The sequence below is a fragment of the Mya arenaria genome, chromosome 9 (assembly GCF_026914265.1).
Source record: "Mya arenaria isolate MELC-2E11 chromosome 9, ASM2691426v1".
In the NCBI taxonomy this organism is placed as follows: domain Eukaryota; kingdom Metazoa; phylum Mollusca; class Bivalvia; order Myida; family Myidae; genus Mya; species Mya arenaria.
The window spans coordinates 58,536,221-58,559,182 of NC_069130.1; the positions used below are offsets into that span (position 1 = coordinate 58,536,221).

General features: G+C 39.0%; 1 protein-coding gene across 1 annotated transcript in view; it reads right to left on the reverse strand.

The window, feature by feature from the left end:
- Positions 1 to 2,748: 2,748 nt before the first annotated feature.
- LOC128246216 (E3 ubiquitin-protein ligase MIB1-like) overlaps positions 2,749 to 22,962 on the reverse strand; it is a 53,410-nt gene continuing 33,196 nt past the window's right edge. The window contains exon 10 of the mRNA XM_052964408.1: positions 2,749 to 4,320. Coding sequence (XP_052820368.1) covers positions 3,064 to 4,320 — 1,257 coding nt within the window. The 3' untranslated portion in view covers positions 2,749 to 3,063. The remainder of the gene's footprint in view (positions 4,321 to 22,962) is intronic.

Sequence of the window (22,962 nt, forward strand, 5' to 3'; positions counted from 1 at the left end):
GTAATTTGAAACACTAAGTCATTATGAAGAAGTGTGAAAAGTACAGTAAGAATCTCTCAGTATTTAATCAGATTTCCATGCAACTTAAGACATATTATGTAAATAAGAGGCTTATAAGAGATTAGTTTTAATAAGTTTGAAAACAGTTTTTAAACAGTGTTACATCTAGATATTTTGTACTCAGATCGAAGTGTCAAAGGATTTTAAATTACATCCAACAAGTTTGATCATGGTTTATTAATGCTAAAAAATAAGTATTTTTAAGCGAGTTAGTTTGTTTTTTCCACTGACTTGGCACTTTCCAAAGCATGGTATTTGTGTATCATATTCTATTGTAAATGTTGTGTAAGCTTTTACAATAATAATTTATATATACAGTTGGTATTCATAACTCCTAAGATAGAATTCAAGCTGATTCAGAAAGATTGCTTCATGTATGTTCACATGATTATTTATTTCATTGATTGTATAACATATGACATTAAACTTTTAAACCTGCGTCAAAATATTCACATTTAAATTACAAGATTATGGATTACAATGATAATTAAAACATAATTTTGACAATCATCAGTACGGATAAGCTGATTTGCAGATTTATTACTCTCAACTGCTTTTTTTTAAATCAATAATCAAGCTAGTGCATGTTACTTTACAATTCTGAAATCAGTTAACTTTAAGGAATCAGACCCATGAAGTCTTTAAGAAATTAAGCTATTTCTGTTATAGCTCTGTTTACCATTATAAATGTTGATAGGGCTTGTATTCAGTATTGTTCTTAATTGGATCTGAGAGCGATGTAGCTAATCGGATTACTTGTTATTAATAACTGACCAATAGAGTAAATGAAGTCAATGATGTGTGACCCTAAGATTAACTTAAGTAGCATATGGAATACCACCCTAGATGACCCCACGTAATGTTGAAATCATTTGTAAGGTTATTGCAATTACTAATATCCGAGACCAATAATTCATCATTCTTCCAGCTTATATGGAAACTAAATGACAAAAAAAAACATTAAACATTCATTAAATCTGTTATTGTAATTTGTATACTCATTCTTTATTTCAACAGTAACCTGATGTGAAATTACCTGTTAGCAACTTTATTTATCCACGGCCATAAAGCTTGTTTGTTATTTTGTTTTCTGACAAGTTTTTTCATTTTTGTTTTCTGCACATAAAACTTTCAAATGATACCAAACTTCTACCCGGTATGCAAAATTTACACACTTGAGGGTCTTATACCTTAAAGCTGCACTCTCACAGGTTGACTGTTTTAACATCTTATTTTTGTGAGTTGGAATTTGCGAATTTTTGCGTAAATGTCTGCAAACCAATGATATAAGACTACTGACAAAAAATCAGATCAAAGGTTTTCATATTTGTTAAAAATTGGATGTTTAATGCATTTTTCTTAATGTGTTAGTGACGCCTTTAGCTATAAAACATTAAGTTTCGAACGGAAATATGAAACACTGCGATCTGATCTTTTGTCAGCAGTCTTATATCACAGGTCTTCAGATATTTAGAATTGGCTCATTTAGAAAAAATGGCTCATTCCAAGACAAAAAAAAAAAAGTTGTCAAAACGGTAAATCTGTATAACAGTGCAGCTTTAAAAGCCTGCATTAGTACTGATATGCACTGTTTAATTTTACCATTTATTTTTGAATATCTTTAATCTGCTTGCCATTGTAACAGTTCATGACCCCATTGTAGATTTTTTAAACAGTTATGTTAGATATGCACATGTAATGTAGTGCGATTTACAAACTGTTATCTGCTTCCTTATTCTCACCGATTTGTGACGTCCAGGCAGCTTGTTTTCTATAACCTTGTCTTTGTAACACTGTAGAGATTGGTTGTTTATGACCTAGATAATGATGTTCCGTATTAAAATAAGTAAAACTTGTGTGTATGATTTTCTTCGTGTTTGTTAAATATGAGCATTCATATTTAGTTCAATTATCATGGAATTTGGTATTCTATGTTTGTTTCTAATGAAATATAAGTCAGGTTTAATAGCGAGCCATAAGGTCCAAAAGTAGGTCACTATGTCGCGAAACCATATTAATACCAGAGCAACATTTTCTAAACAATCTTCCGAAACTTGGCCAAGAGTCATTGATATGTTGGTCAAGTTCGATGATGCATCTTGTCTGGTCAAAAGGTGGGTCACTAGGTCAAATTTACTAAACAGTAAAATACCTAACAACACTATTAAAGATGAGGCCACATTTTATACCTAGTGCATCTTCCCAAAACTTGGTCATGGTACATAGGTCCTCTCTGGTTATCAGGACAAACTATGAAACCAGGCCAGATTTAGTGATCTTGGAAATCTAGGTGAAAATCGATTATGGTTTTTTATCTTGTACATCATAATGTCACCACATGCTGGCTTAAATATGATGTTTATGATACTGAGGTTTGATTTTCTTAACATCTCAATCCAGTATCAAATCGAGTCGGTTGTTAAAATGATAGCCCCATGGAACTTGATTACGATGTGACAGAACTTTAAAGAGACTAGTTCACGTTTTTTACATGTAGGTATAGACATTCCATGTTAAATGTGAACATACTGCTTGTTACAACGAAACAACATCTTTTAATAAAAAATCTTTAAATATATGACAGAAAATGCTTTATTTTGCGAAAAAGCATTAGCTAGTAAATGTTATTGAAAATTAAATGGCTACAAAATTCTTTTCCAATGAAAATCTTTTAGTTGCTAGTTGGTGTTTGTTTATTCATAAAAAACTTAAAATAACTTGATTTGTACAAATCTAAAATAAACTTGCGAGTCACTTTAAAGGAGATAAAAAAGAAGTATTCTTTTTACAATACTGAAAGCTTTGTTAAAGCCATGGTACACAGGTGAACGATACGGTGCCTTGATGACCAACTTGTGTTTTATTGTTAATGATAAAGGAGTCCTTGACATGTATATTTATTATCTAATATAAAATATAATAACAAATAACATCACATTTGAAAAGTTTGGTCTATGGACGGAACAACACTAATTCATTGGTCGGTGATATCTATACACGTTTTCATATACTTGGTAGAATGTACGTTCTAGATTCAATGTCGGTTGGTAGGGACTTCACTTTGCTGGCGTCCCTATTACACAAATCCCAAATGAGGACCCTACATATCCGTTTAAGGGGCCAGACCTCTTTTACTCGTTCGTCCAATGATTTCACCGCCATGTCGTAATACTTCTTGAGATGTTGGGGCGTGCTTCTTGAATAATCTTTCTTCACTATCTTCAACGTCTCCATCACGCATGCGCGAGTCATGAACAGCGACAATGACAACATGATTTCCACATTGTCGGTGTGGTCAGGCGGGTGCTCTCTGTAAGTCAATTCCTTCAGACTATCAAATAACGTATCGATGAACGTATTGATGACGTATTTTCCGTTCTTTTCACGCGCGTTTGGATCGGCGCCTTGACGTAACAGGTACTTAAAAATGTCAGTATCTACGCCAAGTTTGACGCTAGATTTGGCGAATTGGTGTAGCACTGTACCGTATCGATCGCAATCCCGACCCCCCAATCGCCCCTCCCCATTAAGGCGAGCGTTCGCTTGAATCAGACATTCCGCCATTTGAGTAATGAACCGCACTGCTAATGATTTCGATTCAAGGTACTCGGAAAAGCACTCAATTGTTTCCAATAAGCAATGCATAGCTGAGCTGTACGACATACGACCGTGCTCCGACTTGATTCCTTTCATGTTGAGTTTCTTTTCGTGTTGAGTTTCGTCAAAATTTGGGTCCGCCCCAGCCTCAACGAGCATGCGCAAACAAAAGACGTAATGCCTTGTGTTCACATAGTCATGTATACAAACTGAATTCTTGATCAGACTGTACATTGGATATGTGTTCGGTGGTGACGCACGCTTGACGTCATATTTGTACTTAATCAAAATCCGCGTCACTTCCGGTAACCGCCGATATCCGTCTGTCCCAAACTGCGACATATTGCTAAAACTGTACAACATATGGAAGAAGTTCCGTTTTCCAAACATGTCGTCTGTTTTAACTTTCTGCTGGAGCAGAAGTTCCAAGCACATCGCGCTCGCTTTTTTCAGCGATACTTCAATCGCGAGTTTGATGTCGTCTGCTTTCGGTTTGTCCTTGCGCAAAATTAGGTCAACAGCGATCTGCGACTGTGGTATGCAGGCGAGCGCCACATACGGGTACTTTGCGAACTCTGGATGTTCCTTGATGACGCATTGGTCCAGGACTTGCTTCACGCAATTCAAGTGTCCGGCCTCCGCAGCCACTTCCAGGGGCGTCACCTGAAACCGGAAGTAAGCCGTTAACGTAAATGTAAATATTATTTAAACTGAAGGGAATTCCTTCGACAAAGCTTGGTGATGATGATGATGATGATGATGATGATGATGATGATGATGATGATGATGATGATGATGATGAGGACGACGACGACGACGACGATGATGATGAGGAGGAGGAGGAGGAAGACGACGACGACGACGATGATGATGATGATGATGATGATGATGACGTTTACTTATTTCAATGATCAGATCTCATGAGTTAATTAAGTACATGTGGTTCGTTTGTATTTTAAAATAGCGTTTTTTTCGTTTTCTGTTGTTGTTTTTTCTATTTTAAAGTGAAACTCTGATCTCTTTTTCCATTTCGCTTGTTTGTGCTGTAAATAAATATGCTGAATTCGTATCTTTTCTTTTTTGCTTTTTTGCTTTTCATTATCAAAAATAAAAGAGACGGTATATGCCTTCACATAACGACAGCTCTCTCAAAAACGCGGACGTGCATTTTCAAAATTCTACCGTTGCGTCGCTTCAAAAAAAAACCTTCATTAACATGACAATCTCAAGTTGAATTTGACATCGCATGAATGGGACAAAAAGAATGTGCGTGAAGTTAGCACCGTAGCACCGTATCACCATATCACTGCGGTGATGCGGTGCTAGCACCGTATCTCCATATATTGTCAGATCAGTATACTAGTAATATTAAGAGTCTCTTATTCCTGGATAATGCACCTATAACACTGTGGGCCAAGCCCTAACCATAGGTAAAAGTTGCATGTGAATAACCTAGGATTTTAGGCCGGCAATGCCGTATTTGAATATAGGCACATAATGGCTATTTGCCACATAGTCAGTAAAAAAACACGCCGAAACGTTGGTTTATAATTAAAAGTAAAGTATACGTGTTATTTTTTGTGTACTCAATTAACCACATAGTCAGTAACTCATATACAGGGGAAACCTTAAAATCAGCGATGGGATCATAGCGATCAATGTCACCGTGTAGCCAAAACATGGCCATGGGTGATAGAACATGTTAATTTCCTAGGATTTCAGGCTGAATAGGCGGAATAAGGAGATGACATAGGTTCCAAATGACTATTTTCGCATAAAATGGTATAACTATGGTGCGGAAACCTCAAAATGAGCATGGAGACCATAACGACCTATGTCATCGTGTAGCCGAGGACTAGGCCTAGGTAATTGTTTTTGTGAATAACCTAGGATTTTAGACAGGCTTTGCGGTAGAGGAACATACAATAGACCCCCAATGTCTATTTGCCGCATATTCATTAACTGGTTATGGCACGGACACTTTAAAACAAGCAAGGGGACCATATCGACATATGTCACCATGTAGCCGAGACCTAGTCCTAGTTGATAGTACATATGAATAACCTAGGATTTTAAGCAGGCTATGCGAGATACGTACATGGAAAAGGCTCCCAATGCCTATTTGCCTCTTATAAATGACATGTTATGGTGCAAAAACCATAAAACGAGAAACGGGACCAAAGCGACCTATGTCACCATGTAGCAGAGACCTAGTCCTAGGTGAAAGTACATATGACTAACCTAGGATTTTATGCAGGCTATGCGAGATAGGGACTTAGAAAAGGCTCCCAATGTATATTTTCCTCATATCCATTACATGTTATGGTGCAAAAACCTTCAAACAAAGCAAGGGGACCATAGCGCACTATATCAGTGTGAATCTTAGACCTAGTCCTAGGTGATAGTACATATGAATTACCTAGGATTTTAGGTAGGCTATGAGTGATAGGGGCATGGAAAAGTCTCCCAATGGCTATTTCCCTCATATTCATTACATGTTATTATGCAAACACCTTGAAACGAGCAAGGGGACCAAAGCGACCTATGTCAGCTCGTTGCTTAGATCTTTTCTAGGTGATAGTACATATGAATTATCTAGGATTTTAGGCAGGCTATGCAATATAGGGACATGGAAAGGCCCCTTATGCCTATTTGCCTCATTTTCATTACATGTTATGGTGAAGAAACCTTAAATCGAGCAAGGGGACCATAGCGACCTATGTCAGTTCGTTGCTTAGACCTATTCCTAGGTGATAAAACATATGAATTACCTAGGATTTTAGGCAGATTGTGACAGGAAGTGACATGGAAAAGGCTTCAAATGCCTATTTTTACCTCATATTCATTAAATGTTATGGTGCAGAAACCTAAGAACGAGCAAGGGGACCATAGCGACCTATGTCAGCTCGTTGCTTGAACCTAGTCCTAGATGATAGTACATATGAATTACTTAGGATTTTAGGCAGGCTATGTGAGATAGGGACATAAAAAATGCTCCCAATGCCAATTTGCCTCACATTTTTACATGGTATGGTGCAGAAACCTTAAAATAATTAAGGGGACCATACGTCACCATAGCGACCTTTGTCAGCTCGTTGCTTAGACCAAGTCCTAGGTGATAGTACATATGAATTACCTAGGGTTTTAGGCAGGCTATGCGATTTAGGGACATGGAAAAGGCTCCCAATACCTATTTGCCTCTTATTATTACATGTTATGGTGCATTAACCTTAAAACGAGCAAGGGGACCACAGCGACTATGTTAGCGTGTAGCTTAGACCTAATCCTAGGTGATAGAACATAAGAATTACCTAGAATTTTAGGTAGGCTATGAGTGATAGGGGCATGGAAAAGGCTCCCAATGCCTATTTTCCTCATATTCATTGCATGTTATTGTGCAAAAACCTTAAAACGAGCAAGGGGACCAAACCGACATATGCCAGTTCGTTGCTTAGATCTATTCCCAGGTGATAGTACATATGAATTATTTAGGATTTTAGGCAGATTGTGACAGAAAGTGACATGGAAAAGGCTCCAAATGCCTATTTTTACCTCATATTCATTAAATGTTATTACATGGTATGTTGCAGAAACCATTAAATAATTAAGAGGAAGGGGACCATAGCGAACTATGTCAGCTCGTTGCTTAGACCTAGTCCTAGGTGATAGTACATATGAATTACCTAGGATTTTAGGCAGGCTATGCAATAAAGGGACATGGAAAAGGCTCCCAATGCCTATTTGCCTCTTCTTATTACAATTTATGGTGCATTAACCTTAAAACGAGCAACGGGACCATAGCGAACTATGTCAGTGTGTGACTTAGATCTAGTCCTAGGTGATAGTACATATGAATTACCTAGGATTATAGGCAGGCTATACGAGATAGGAACATGGAAATGGCTCCCAATCCCCATTTGTCTCATATTCATTACATGTTATGGTGCAGAAACCTTAAAACGAGCAGCGACCTATGCTAGCGTGTAGCATAGACCTAATCCTAGGTGATAGAATATATGAATTACCTAGGAATTAAGAAAGGCTTTGCGAGAAAGGGACATGGAAAAGGCTCCAAATGCCTGTTTTTACCTCATATTCAATAAATGTTATGGTACAGAAACCTTAAAACGAGCAAGGGGACCATAGCAACCTATGTAAGCGTGTAGCTTAGACCTAATCCTAGGTGATAGTACATATGAATTACCTAGGATTTTAGACAGGCTATGCGATATAGGGACATGGAAAAGGCTCCCAATGCCAATTTGCCTCACGAGCATGTGGACCATAGCGAACTATGTCAGCGTGTGGCTTAGACCTAGTCCTAGGTAAAAGTACATATGAATTAGTTACGATTTTAGGCAGGCTATACGAGATAGGGATATGGAAAAGGATCCCAATGCCTATTTGTCTCACATTCATTACATTTTATGGTGCGGAAACCTTAAAACGAGCATGGGGACCATATCGACCTTTGTCATCATGCAGCCGAGACCTAGTCCTAGATGATAGTATATGTGAATAACCTAGGATTTTAGGTATGCTATGCGAGATAGTGTCATGGAAAAGGCTCCCAATGCATATTTGATTCATATTCTTTTCATATTTTGGTGCGGTAACCTTAAAACGAGCAAGAAGACCAAAGCGACTTATGTCACAATGTAGCAGAGACCTAGTCCTAGATAATAGTATACATGAATAACGTAAGATTTTAGGCAGGCTATGCGAGATAGGGACATGGAAAAGGCTCCCAATGCCAATTTGCCTCATATTATTACATGTTATGGTGCATTAACCTTAAAACGAGCATGTGGACCATAGCGAACTATGTCAGCGTGTGACTTAGACCTAGTCCTAGGTAAAAGTACATATGAATTAGTTACGATTTTAGGCAGGCTATACGAGATAGGGACATGAAAAAGGATCCCAATGCCTATTTGTCTCACATTCATTACATTTTATGGTGCGGAAACCTTAAAACGAGCATGGTGACCATATCGACCTTTGTCATCATGCAGCCGAGACCTAGTCCTAGATGATAGTATATGTGAATAACCTAGGATTTTAGGTATGCTATGCGAGATAGTGTCATGGAAAAGGCTCCCAATGCATATTTGATTCATATTCTTTTCATATTTTGGTGCGGTAACCTTAAAACGAGCAAGAAGACCAAAGCGACTTATGTCACAATGTAGCAGAGACCTAGTCCTAGATAATAGTATACATGAATATCGTAAGATTTTAGGCAGGCTATGCGAGATAGGGACATTGAAAATGCCCTCAATGCCAATTTGCCTCATATGCATTACATTTTATGGTACAAAAACCTTTATACGAGCAAGGGGACCATAGCGCCCTATGTCAGTGTGTAGCTTAGACCTAGTCCTAGGTGATAGTACATATGAATAACCAAGGATTTTAGGCAGGCTATACGAGATAGGGACATGGAAAATGCTCCACATGCCTATTTGACTCATATTCATTACACGTTATGGTTCAGAATCCTTAAAACGAGCAAGGGGACCACAGCGATCTATGTCAGCGTGTAGCTTAGACCTAGTCCTAGGTGATAGTACATATGAATTATCTAGGATTTTAGGCAGATTGTGCGTGATAGGGACATGGGAAAGACTCAAAATGCCTATTTTTACCTCATATTCATTACATGTTATGTTGCAAAAACCTTAAACAAGCAAGGGGACCAAAGCGACCTATGTCAGCTCGTTGCTTAGACCTAGTCCTAGGTGATAGTACATATGAATTATCTAGGGTTTTAGGCAGGCTATGCGATATAGGGACATGAAAAAGGCCCCTTATACCTATTTGCCTCATATTCATTACATGTTATGGTTCAAAAACCTTAAAACGAGCAAGGGGACCATAGCGGTTTATGTCAGCGTGTAGCTTAGACCTAGTCCTAGGTGATAGTATGTATAAATTACCTAGGATTTTAGGCAGATTGTGCGAGATAGGGACATGGAAAAGACTCTGAATGCCTATAATTACCTCTTATTCATTAAATGTTATGGTGCAGAAACCTTAAAACGAGCACGGGGACCATTGCGACCTATGTCAGTTCGTTGCTTGAACCTAGTCCTAGATCATAGTACATACAAATTACCTAGTATATTAGGCAGGCTATGCGAGATAGGGCCATGAAAAATGTTCCAAATGCCAATTTGCCTCACATTTATTACATGTTCTGGCGCAAATAATTAAGGGGACCATAGCGATCTATGTCAACTCGTTGCTTAGACCTAGCCCTAGGTGATGGTACATATGAATTACCTAGGATTTTGGGCATGCTATGCGATATAGGAACATGGAAAAGGATCCCAATCCCTATTTGTCTCATATGCATTACATGTTATGTTGCATTAACCTTTAAACAAGCAAGGGGACCATAGCGCCCTATGTCAGCGTGTATCTTAGACCTAGTCCTAGGTGATAGTACATATGAATAACCTAGGATTTTAGGCAGGCTATACGAGATAGGGACTTGGAAAAGGGTCCACATTCCTATTTGCCTCATATTCATTACACGTTATGGTTCAGAAACCTTAAAACGAGCAAGGGACCATAGCGCAGATTGTGCGAGATAGAGACATGGAAAAGACACCAAAAACCTATTTTTACCTCATATTCATTAAATGTTATGGTGAAGAAACCTTAACAGTAGTAAGGGGACCATAGCGACCTATGTAAGTTCGTTGCTTGGACCTAGTCCTAGGTGATAGTACATATGAATTATCAAGGATTTTAGGCAGATTGTGCGAGATAAAGACATGGAAAAGACTACAAATGCCTATATTTACCTCTTATTTATTAAATGTTATGGTGCAGAAACCTTAAACAAGCAAGGGGACCACAGCGATCTATGTCAGCGTGTAGCTTAGACCTAGTCCTAGGTGATAGTACATATGAATTATCTAGGATTTTAGGCAGATTGTGCGTGATAGGGACATGGGAAAGACTCAAAATGCCTATTTTTACCTCATATTCATTACATGTTATGTTGCAAAAACCTTAAACAAGCAAGGGGACCAAAGCGACCTATCAGCTCGTTTCTAGACCTAGTCCTAGGTGATAGTACATATGAATTATCTAGGGTTTTAGGCAGGCTATGCGATATAGGGACATGAAAAAGGCCCCTTATACCTATTTGCCTCATATTCATTACATGTTATGGTTCAAAAACCTTAAAACGAGCAAGGGGACCATAGCGGTTTATGTCAGCGTGTAGCTTAGACCTAGTCCTAGGTGATAGTATGTATAAATTACCTAGGATTTTAGGCAGATTGTGCGAGATAGGGACATGGAAAAGACTCTGAATGCCTATAATTACCTCTTATTCATTAAATGTTATGGTGCAGAAACCTTAAAACGAGCACGGGGACCATTGCGACCTATGTCAGTTCGTTGCTTGAACCTAGTCCTAGATCATAGTACATACAAATTACCTAGTATATTAGGCAGGCTATGCGAGATAGGGCCATGAAAAATGTTCCAAATGCCAATTTGCCTCACATTTATTACATGTTCTGGCGCAAATAATTAAGGGGACCATAGCGATCTATGTCAACTCGTTGCTTAGACCTAGCCCTAGGTGATGGTACATAATAATTACCTAGGATTTTGGGCATGCTATGCGATATAGGAACATGGAAAAGGATCCCAATCCCTATTTGTCTCATATGCATTACATGTTATGTTGCATTAACCTTTAAACAAGCAAGGGGACCATAGCGCCCTATGTCAGCGTGTATCTTAGACCTAGTCCTAGGTGATAGTACATATGAATAACCTAGGATTTTAGGCAGGCTATACGAGATAGGGACTTGGAAAAGGGTCCACATTCCTATTTGCCTCATATTCATTACACGTTATGGTTCAGAAACCTTAAAACGAGCAAGGGACCATAGCGCAGATTGTGCGAGATAGAGACATGGAAAAGACACCAAAAACCTATTTTTACCTCATATTCATTAAATGTTATGGTGAAGAAACCTTAACAGTAGTAAGGGGACCATAGCGACCTATGTAAGTTCGTTGCTTGGACCTAGTCCTAGGTGATAGTACATATGAATTATCAAGGATTTTAGGCAGATTGTGCGAGATAAAGACATGGAAAAGACTACAAATGCCTATATTTACCTCTTATTTATTAAATGTTATGGTGCAGAAACCTTAAACAAGCAAGGGGACCACAGCGATCTATGTCAGCGTGTAGCTTAGACCTAGTCCTAGGTGATAGTACATATGAATTATCTAGGATTTTAGGCAGATTGTGCGTGATAGGGACATGGGAAAGACTCAAAATGCCTATTTTTACCTCATATTCATTACATGTTATGTTGCAAAAACCTTAAACAAGCAAGGGGACCAAAGCGACCTATGTCAGCTCGTTTCTTAGACCTAGTCCTAGGTGATAGTACATATGAATTATCTAGGGTTTTAGGCAGGCTATGCGATATAGGGACATGAAAAAGGCCCCTTATACCTATTTGCCTCATATTCATTACATGTTATGGTTCAAAAACCTTAAAACGAGCAAGGGGACCATAGCGGTTTATGTCAGCGTGTAGCTTAGACCTAGTCCTAGGTGATAGTATGTATAAATTACCTAGGATTTTAGGCAGATTGTGCGAGATAGGGACATGGAAAAGACTCTGAATGCCTATAATTACCTCTTATTCATTAAATGTTATGGTGCAGAAACCTTAAAACGAGCACGGGGACCATTGCGACCTATGTCAGTTCGTTGCTTGAACCTAGTCCTAGATCATAGTACATACAAATTACCTAGTATATTAGGCAGGCTATGCGAGATAGGGCCATGAAAAATGTTCCAAATGCCAATTTGCCTCACATTTATTACATGTTCTGGCGCAAATAATTAAGGGGACCATAGCGATCTATGTCAACTCGTTGCTTAGACCTAGCCCTAGGTGATGGTACATATGAATTACCTAGGATTTTGGGCATGCTATGCGATATAGGAACATGGAAAAGGATCCCAATCCCTATTTGTCTCATATGCATTACATGTTATGTTGCATTAACCTTTAAACAAGCAAGGGGACCATAGCGCCCTATGTCAGCGTGTATCTTAGACCTAGTCCTAGGTGATAGTACATATGAATAACCTAGGATTTTAGGCAGGCTATACGAGATAGGGACTTGGAAAAGGGTCCACATTCCTATTTGCCTCATATTCATTACACGTTATGGTTCAGAAACCTTAAAACGAGCAAGGGACCATAGCGCAGATTGTGCGAGATAGAGACATGGAAAAGACACCAAAACCTATTTTTACCTCATATTCATTAAATGTTATGGTGAAGAAACCTTAACAGTAGTAAGGGGACCATAGCGACCTATGTAAGTTCGTTGCTTGGACCTAGTCCTAGGTGATAGTACATATGAATTATCAAGGATTTTAGGCAGATTGTGCGAGATAAAGACATGGAAAAGACTCCAAATGCCTATATTTACCTCTTATTTATTAAATGTTATGGTGCAGAAACCTTAAACAAGCAAGGGGACCACAGCGATCTATGTCAGCGTGTAGCTTAGACCTAGTCCTAGGTGATAGTACATATGAATTATCTAGGATTTTAGGCAGATTGTGCGTGATAGGGACATGGGAAAGACTCAAAATGCCTATTTTTACCTAATATTCATTACATGTTATTGTGCAGAAACCTTAAAACGAGCAAGGGGACCATAGCGCCCTATGTCAGCGTGTATCTTAGACCTAGTCCTAGGTGATAGTACATATGAATAACCTAGGATATTAGGCAGTCTATGCGAGATAGGGACATGAAAAATGGCCTCCTATGCCTATTTGCCTTATTTTCATTACATGTTATGGTGAAGAAAATTAAAACGAGCAAGGGGACCACAGAGACCTATGACAGTTTGTTGCTTAGACCTAGTCCTAGGTGATAGTACATATGGATTACCTAGGATTTTAGGCAGATTGTGAGAAAGTGACATGGAAAAGGCTCCAAATGCCTATTTTTACCTCATATTTATTAAATGTTATGGTGTAGAACCCATAAAAAAACAAGGGGACCATAGCGACCTATGTCAGCTCGTTGCTTGAACCTAGTCCTAGATGATAGTACATATGAATTACCTAGGATTTTAGGCAGGCTATGCGATATAGGGACATGAAAAATGCTGCCAATGCCAATTTGCCTCACATTTATTACATGTTATTGTGCAAAAACCTTAAAACAATTAAGGGGACCAAAGTGACCTATGTCAAGATGTAGCTTAGACCTAGTCCTATGTGATAGTACATATGAATCAGGATTTAAGGCAGGCTATGCGAGATATGGACATGGAAAAGGCTCGCGGTGCCTATTTTTACCTCATATTCACTAAATGTTACGGTGCAGAAACCTTTAAACGAGCAAGGAGACCATACCGACCTATGTCAGCTTGTTTCTCAGACCTAGTCCTAGGTGATAGTACATATTTAACCTAAGATTTTTGGCAGGCTACGCGAGATAGGGACATGGAAAAGGCTCCCAATGTTTTTCTAATATTCATTACATGTTATGGTGCGGAAACCTTAAAACGAGCATCGGGACCATATCGACCTTTGTCATCATGCAGCCGAGACCTAGTCCTAGGTAATAGTGCATATGAATAACCTAGGATTTTAGGCATGCTATGCGAGATAGGGACATGGAAAAGGCTCCCAATGCATGTTTGATTCATATTATATACATGTTTTGGTGCGGAAACCTTATAACGAGCAAGGTGACCAAAGCGACCTATGTCACCATGTAGGACAGACCTAGTACTAGATGATAGTACATATGAATTATCTAGATTTTAGGCAGTCTATGCGAGATAGGGACATGGATAATGCTCTCAACGTCCATTGTCCTAATATTCATTACATGTTATTGTGCAAAAACCTTCAAACGAGCAAGGGGACCATACCGCCCTATGTCGGCGTGTAGCTTAGACAAAGACCTAGGTGATAGTACATATTAATTACCTAGGATTTTAGGTAGACTATGGGTGATAGGGACATGGAAAAGGCTCACAATGCCTATTTCCCTCATATTCATTACATGTTATGGTGCAAAAACCTTAAAACGAGCAAAGGGACCATAGCGATCTATGGCAGGTCGTTGCTTAAACCTAGTCCTAGGTGATAGTACATATGAATTACCTAGGATTTAAGGCAGATTGTGCGAGAAAGTGATATGGAAAAGGCCCCAAATGCCTATTTTTAACTCATATTTATTAAATGTTACGGTGCAGAAACCTTAAAACGTGCAAAGGGACAATAGCGACCTATGTCAGCTCGTGGTTTAAACCTAGTCCTAGATGATAGTACATATGAATTACCTAGGATTTTAGGCAGGCTATGCGATATAGGGACATGGAAACGGCTCCCAATGCCAATTTGCCTCACATTTATTACATGTTATTGTGCAAAAACCTTAAAACAATTAAGGGGACCAAAGTGACCTATGTCAAGATGTAGCTTAGACCTAGTCCTATGTGATAGTACATATGAATCACCTAGGATTTAAGGCAGGCTATGCGAGATATGGACATGGAAAAGGCTCGCGGTGCCTATTTTTACCTCATATTCACTAAATGTTACGGTGCAGAAACCTTTAAACGAGCAAGGAGACCATACCGACCTATGTCAGCTTGTTTCTCAGACCTAGTCCTAGGTGATAGTACATATGTATAACCTAAGATTTTTGGCAGGCTACGCGAGATAGGGACATGGAAAAGGCTCCCAATGTATAATTGTCTAATATTCATTACATGTTATGGTGCGGAAACCTTAAAACGAGCATCGGGACCATATCGACCTTTGTCATCATGCAACCGAGACCTAGTCCTAGGTAATAGTACATATGAATAACCTAGGATTTTAGGCATGCTATGCGAGATAGGGACATGGAAAAGGCTCCCAATGCATGTTTGATTCATATTATATACATGTTTTGGTGCGGAAACCTTATAACGAGCAAGGTGACCAAAGCGACCTATGTCACCATGTAGGACAGACCTAGTACTAGATGATAGTACATATGAATTATCTAGATTTTAGGCAGTCTATGCGAGATAGGGACATGGATAATGCTCTCAACGTCCATTGTCCTAATATTCATTACATGTTATTGTGCAAAAACCTTCAAACGAGCAAGGGGACCATACCGCCCTATGTCGGCGTGTAGCTTAGACAAAGACCTAGGTGATAGTACATATTAATTACCTAGGATTTTAGGTAGACTATGGGTGATAGGGACATGGAAAAGGCTCCCAATGCCTATTTCCCTCATATTCATTACATGGTATGGTGCAAAAACCTTAAAACGAGCAAAGGGACCATAGCGATCTATGGCAGGTCGTTGCTTAAACCTAGTCCTAGGTGATAGTACATATGAATTACCTAGGATTTAAGGCAGATTGTGCGAGAAAGTGATATGGGAAAGGCCCCAAATGCCTATTTTTAACTCATATTTATTAAATGTTACGGTGCAGAAACCTTAAAACGTGCAAAGGGACAATAGCAACCTATGTCAGCTCGTGGATTAAACCTATGTGATAGTATATATGTATTACCAGGATTTTAGGCAGGCTATGCGAGATAGGGACATGGAAAAGGCTCCAAATCCCTATTTGCCTCATATTATTACATGTTATGATGCATTAACCTTAAAACAAGCAAGGGGGCCATAGCGAACTATGTCAGCGTGTAGCCGACCTAGTCCTAGGTGATAGTACATATGAATTACCTAGGATTTAAGGCAGGCAATACGAGATAGGGACAAGGAAAAGGGTCCCAATCCCTATTTGCCTCATATTCATTACATGTTATGGTGCAGAAACCTTAAAACCAGCAAGGGGACCACAGCGACCTATATCAGCGTGTATAGACCTTATCCTAGGTGAAAGTACATATGAACTACCTAGGATTTTAGGCAGGGTGTGCGAGATAAGGACATGATAAAGGCTCACGATGCCTATTTTTACCTCATATTCATTAAATGTTATGGTGCAAAAACCTTCAAACGAGCAAGGAGACCATACCGACCTATGTCAGCGTGTATCTTAAACCTAGTCCTAGTGATAGTACATAATTATGAATATTTAAGATTTTAGGCAGAAAAGGATCCCAATCCCTATTCGCCTCATATTCATTACATGTTATGGTGCAGAAACCTTAAAACCAGCAAGGGGACCACAGCGACCTATATCAGCGTGTATAAACCTTATCCTAGGTGAAAGTACATATAAACTACCTAGGATTTTAGGCAGGGTGTGCGAGATAAGGACATGATAAAGGCTCACGATGCCTATTTTTACCTCATATTCATTAAATGTTATGGTGCAAAAACCTTCAAACGAGTAAGGAGACCATACCGACCTATGTCAGCGTGTATCTTAAACCTCGTCCTAGGTGATAGTACATATGAATATTTAAGATTTTAGGCAGACTATGCGAGATAGGGACATGGAAAATGCTCCCAATGCCTTTTTGTCTCATATTCATTGCATGTTATGGTGCGGAAACCTTAAAAGAGCATGGGGATCATATCGCCCTTTGTCATCATGTAGCCAAGACCTAGTCCTAGGTAATAGTACATATGAATAACCTAGGATTTTAGGTATGCTATGCGAGATAGGAACGTGGAAAAGGCTCCCAATGTATATTTGATTCATATTCTATACATGTTTTGGTGCAGAAACCTTAAAACAAGCAAGGGGACAATAGCGACCTATGTCACCATGTAGCAGAGACCGAGTCCTAGATGATAGTACATATGAATAACGTAAGATTTTCGGCAGGCTATGCGTGATAGGGACATGGTCAATGCTCTCAATGCCAAATTCATTAAATGTTATTGTGCAAAAACCTCAAAACGAGCTAGGGGACCAAAGCGACCTTTGTCAGCTTGTTGATTAGACCTAATCCTAGGTGATAGTACATATGAATTACCTATAATTTAAAGCAGGCTATGCGATATAGGGACATGGAAAATGTCCCCTTATGCCTATTTGCCTCATATTTATTAAATGTTATGGTGAAAAAACCTTAAAACGATCAAGTGGACCATAGCGCCCTATGACAGTTCGTTGCGTAGTCCTAGTCCTAGGTGATAGTATATATTAATTACCTAGGATTTTAGGCAGGCTATGCAAGATAGGGACATGGAAAAGGCTCCCATTTTCAATTTGTCTAATATTCATTACATGTTATGGTGCAGAAACTTTAAAACGAGCAAGGGGACCATAGCGACCTATGTCAGCTTGTATCTTAGACCTAGTCCTAGGTGATAGTATTTATGAATTACCTAGGATTTTAGGCAGATTGTGCGAGATAGAGACATGGAAAAGTCTCCCAATGCCTATTTTTACCTCATATTCATTAAAGGTTATGATGCTGAAACCTTAAAACGAGCCAGGGGACCACAGCGACTGATGTCAGCTCGTTGCTTAGACCTAATCCTATATGTTAGTACATATGATTTACACAGGATTTTAGGCAGGCTATGCGAGATTGGGACATGAAAAAGGCTCACAATGCCTATTTTACCTCATACTCATTAAAGGTTATGGTGCAGAAACCTTGAAACAGACAAGGAGACCATACCGACCTATGTCAGCGTGTATCTTAGACCTAGTCCTAGGTGATAATACATTTAAATTACCTAGGATTTTAGGCAGGCTATGCGAGATGGGGATATGGAAAAAGGGTCCCAATGCTCATTTGCTTCATATTCATTACATGTTATGATGCAGAAAACTTAAAACAAGAAACGGGACCAAAGCGACCTATGTCATTGTTTAGCAGAAACCTAATCTTAGATATGAATAACCTAGGATTTTAGGCAGGCTATGTGGTATGGTGACGCGGAAAAGGCTCCCAATGTCTATTTGACTCATATTCATTATATGCTATGATGCAGAAACCTTAAAACGAGAAACGGGACCATATCGACCTATTTCACCTTATAGACGAGACCTAGTCGTAGGTGATAGAACATATGAGTAACCTATGATTTTAGGCAGACTATGCGTGATAGGGACATGGAAAAGGCTCCATATTCCTATTTGCGGCATAGTCATTAACTGGTAATGGCGCGGAAAAATTAAAACGATCAAGGGTACCATATCGACCTATGCCATAATGTAGTCGAGACCTAGTCCTAGGACATAGTGCATATGAATAACCTAGGATATTAGGCATGCTATGCAAGTTGGGGACTAGGAAAATGCTCCCAATGGCTTTTGACCTATATTCATTACATATTATGGTGCAGAAAACTTAAAACAAACGAGAAACGGGACCAAAGCGACCTATGTCATCTTTTAGCCGAAACCTAGTCTTAGGTGATATAACAGGATTTTAGGCAGGCTATGTGTGATGGGACATGGAAAAGGCTCCCAATGTCTATTTGACACATATTCGTTACATGTTATGGTTCAGAAACCTTAAAACGACAAACGGGACCATAGCAACCTATGTCACCTTATAGACGAGATCTTGTCCTATGTGATACTTCATATGAATAACCTCGTATTGTAGGCATGCTATGCGAGATAGAGACATGGAAAATGCTCCCAATGCCTATTTGCCACATATTCATTTATGGTGCGGAAACATTACAACGAGCAAGTGGACCATAACGACCTATGTCAGCGTGTAGCTAAGACCTAGTCCTAGGCAGGCTATGCAGGAAAGGGACATGGAAAGGCTACCAATGTCTATTTCACTGTCTATTTCACTCATAATCTGGCATTGCGCGGAAACCTTAATACGAGTAAGGGGACATAGTGACTTACGTTACTAAGTAGACTTGACCTTTCCCAGATGATGGTTTGTGTGAATATATAGGCAGGTTATGTGGGATAGGGAAATGAAAATGACTCCCAATTCCTATTTACACAATAAACAACTAAAACGGTGCGAAACCCTTAACACGAGCAAGCGCACGAAGGGACCTATGGCACTTTGTAGCCCAGACCTCGCTTTAAGTGATAACATCGCTGAATTACCAAGAATTTTAGGCAGGCTTCGAGGGAAAGGGGCATGAAATAAGCTCCAAATGCCTTCATTGCATTAATAGCAAACAGCGAAAACATGAACACGAACACATATACCATAGCGTCCCAAATCGCGACCTGGCCATACACGGTGAGTGAACATATGAATATCATAGGAATTTATGCAGGCTATGCGGGATAGGGACATGAAATTTGCTCCTAATTGATATTTAGTTATTTATATTCTGGCATTGTTATGGTGCGGAAACCTTACAACAATCAAAGAGATCATAGCGACCTTAGTCACTGTGTAGCCGAGACTTTACCCCAGATGATTCCATATGTGAATTAGTTAGGATTTAAGGCAAATTTTGCGGGAAAGGGGCATTTAAAGGAATCCCAAATACTATTTAGCCAATATAAAACTTTTATGGTGCGATAACATTACAATGAGTAGTAACCTATGACACTTTGTAGCCAATATTTGGCTTGAAGTGATGGTATATGGATCAACCTAGGCAACTTATAGATAGATAGGGACATGAAAAATACTTCCAATGCATACCTGGCATTACTAACATGTTATGGTGTGGAAACCTTTAAACGAGAAAGGAGACCATAGCGACCTATGTCACCGTTTAGCCGAGACCTGGCCATACTCGGTGTTGAAACATGAAAATATCCTATGCTATGCGGGATAAGGACATAAAATATGCCCATTATGCATATTAGTAATTTACCCGATATTCTTGCAGCGTTATTGTTTGTTATTGTGTGGAAACATTAAAACGTGCACTGCGACAATATGGACATATGTCACTGTTCAGCCGAGACCTTGCACTAAATGATGGCATATATTTTAATAACCTAGGATTTTAGGCAAGTTATGCAGGATAGGACATGATAAGACTCTCAATACCTAATATCCAATATACAACTGTTATGGTGCGATAACCTTAAAACAAGCAAGCGAACCATAGGGACCATTGCCACTGTATAGCCAAGACTGGTTTAAGTTTATGGCATATGTGAATCACTTAGGATTGTAGGGTGATAATGCGGATAGGGACATGAAATAAGCTCCCAACACCTACCTGACCCACATACATACCGTTTATGTTGCGGAATCCTTACAACGAACAAGGGTACCATATCGACCAATATCACAGTGTAACTGAGACCTGGCCCTTGGTGAGGCCTTATGTGAATAACTTTGAAAGACTATTCGAGATAGGGACATACATTTGGTTCTTAATGAGTGTTTAATGTGTGTATATAAATGTGCCTGTCATAGGCAATTAAATAAATAAATAGGTCCAGCTTTTATTTGTATTTAGAGTTACTAAGGTGTTAACACCTAATTGTGTGATGGCCGTAAACGACAGTGCACTTTAGTATTTACTTAAGAAATGAATTGCAGAGTTCGGACTCCACACCCTTTGACAAGCCCAATTGCGTTCATACCCCGATAATGATATCAACCCCGCAATTAATTCCTTATATTTACACCAATAGTTCATTATTTCATTCAAGAATCGTTAAAAAAATACTTCATTTCATTTAAGAAATCCTTTCAGTAATGCTTCCTTACACATTCTGTATGTGAATCACTTAGGATTTTAGGGTGATAATGCGGGATAGGGACATGAAATAAGCTTCCAACACCTACCTGACCCACATACTTACCCTTTAAGTTGCGGAATCCTTACAATGACCAAGGGTACCATATCGACCAATATCACAGTGTAACTGAGACCTGGCTCTTGGTGAGGCCTTATGTGAATAACTTTTTCGAAAGGCTATTCGAGATAGGGACATACATTTGGTTCTTAATGCGTGTTTAATGTGTGTATATAAATGTGCCTGTCATAGGCAATTAAATAAATAAATAGGTCCAGCTTTTATTTGTATTTAGAGTTACTAAGGTGTTAACACCTAATTGTGTGATGGCCGTAAACGACAGTGCACTTTAGTATTTACTTAAGAAATGAATTGCAGAGTTCGGACTCCACACCCTTTGACAAGCCCAATTGCGTTCATACCCCGATAATGATATCAACCCCGCAATTAATTCCTTATATTTACACCAATAGTTCATTATTTCATTCAAGAATCGTTAAAAAAATACTTCATTTCATTTAAGAAATCCTTTCAGTAATGCTTCCTTACACATTCTGTATGTGAATCACTTAGGATTTTAGGGTGATAATGCGGGATAGGGACATGAAATAAGCTTCCAACACCTACCTGACCCACATACTTACCCTTTAAGTTGCGGAATCCTTACAATGACCAAGGGTACCATATCGACCAATATCACAGTGTAACTGAGACCTGGCTCTTGGTGAGGCCTTATGTGAATAACTTTTTCGAAAGGCTATTCGAGATAGGGACATACATTTGGTTCTTAATGCGTGTTTAATGTGTGTATATAAATGTGCCTGTCATAGGCAATTAAATAAAAAAGGTCCAGCTTTTATTTGTATTTAGGGTTATTACGATGTCTACACCTTATTGTGTGATGGCCGTAAACAACAGTGGACTTTAGCATTTACTTAAGAAATGAATTGCTGGGTTGATGTCATTATCGGGGTATGAACGCAATTAGGCTGGTCAAAGTGTGTGAAGCCCTAAACTGTGGACTCTGCTGTATAATTAACATAAATACACTGTCATATCGATCATAACATTGACATAACACCTTTGGGTGTGCACCGTCTTCCATGGAATCCCAAAGTATGTTGTTAAACTTATAAAGCCAAAAGGGGGTTGAGGCCTAGGGTAGCCCAATAAGATTCGCTATTGCAGTAAGGGGCGGTCCACGATTTGATATTTCCTAGGGATCACAACTAAGTCTTGATCCGTCTTCCCCTTGAAGCATAGAATATGGGGCATAAATAAATAAGGAGATTTGAGGGTTCTTACGCTATAATATCGCTATGTCTAAATTCAGTCTTGAACTGTGCACTTTGGTGTAATATTTGTTTATTTATATGGACATAAAACATTAATTTTATGGCGTCACATTGGGAATGTGACGTCTTCCATGTTAGCCGAAAATATGTTAACACCTAAACAAATGCGCTGCTAAAATAATTCTAAAACTGTGCATTTTGTAATACATACACATGACAGAGGCTTGGAACCATCCCGGAATACGGTGAACCCGTTACATAATGTCGTATCCCGGAGACCAATGCTGATTTGTGATAAATGCATATTTATATACTTGATGTATGCTTATTAATGACAGGCTTTGATAAATTACCGCTT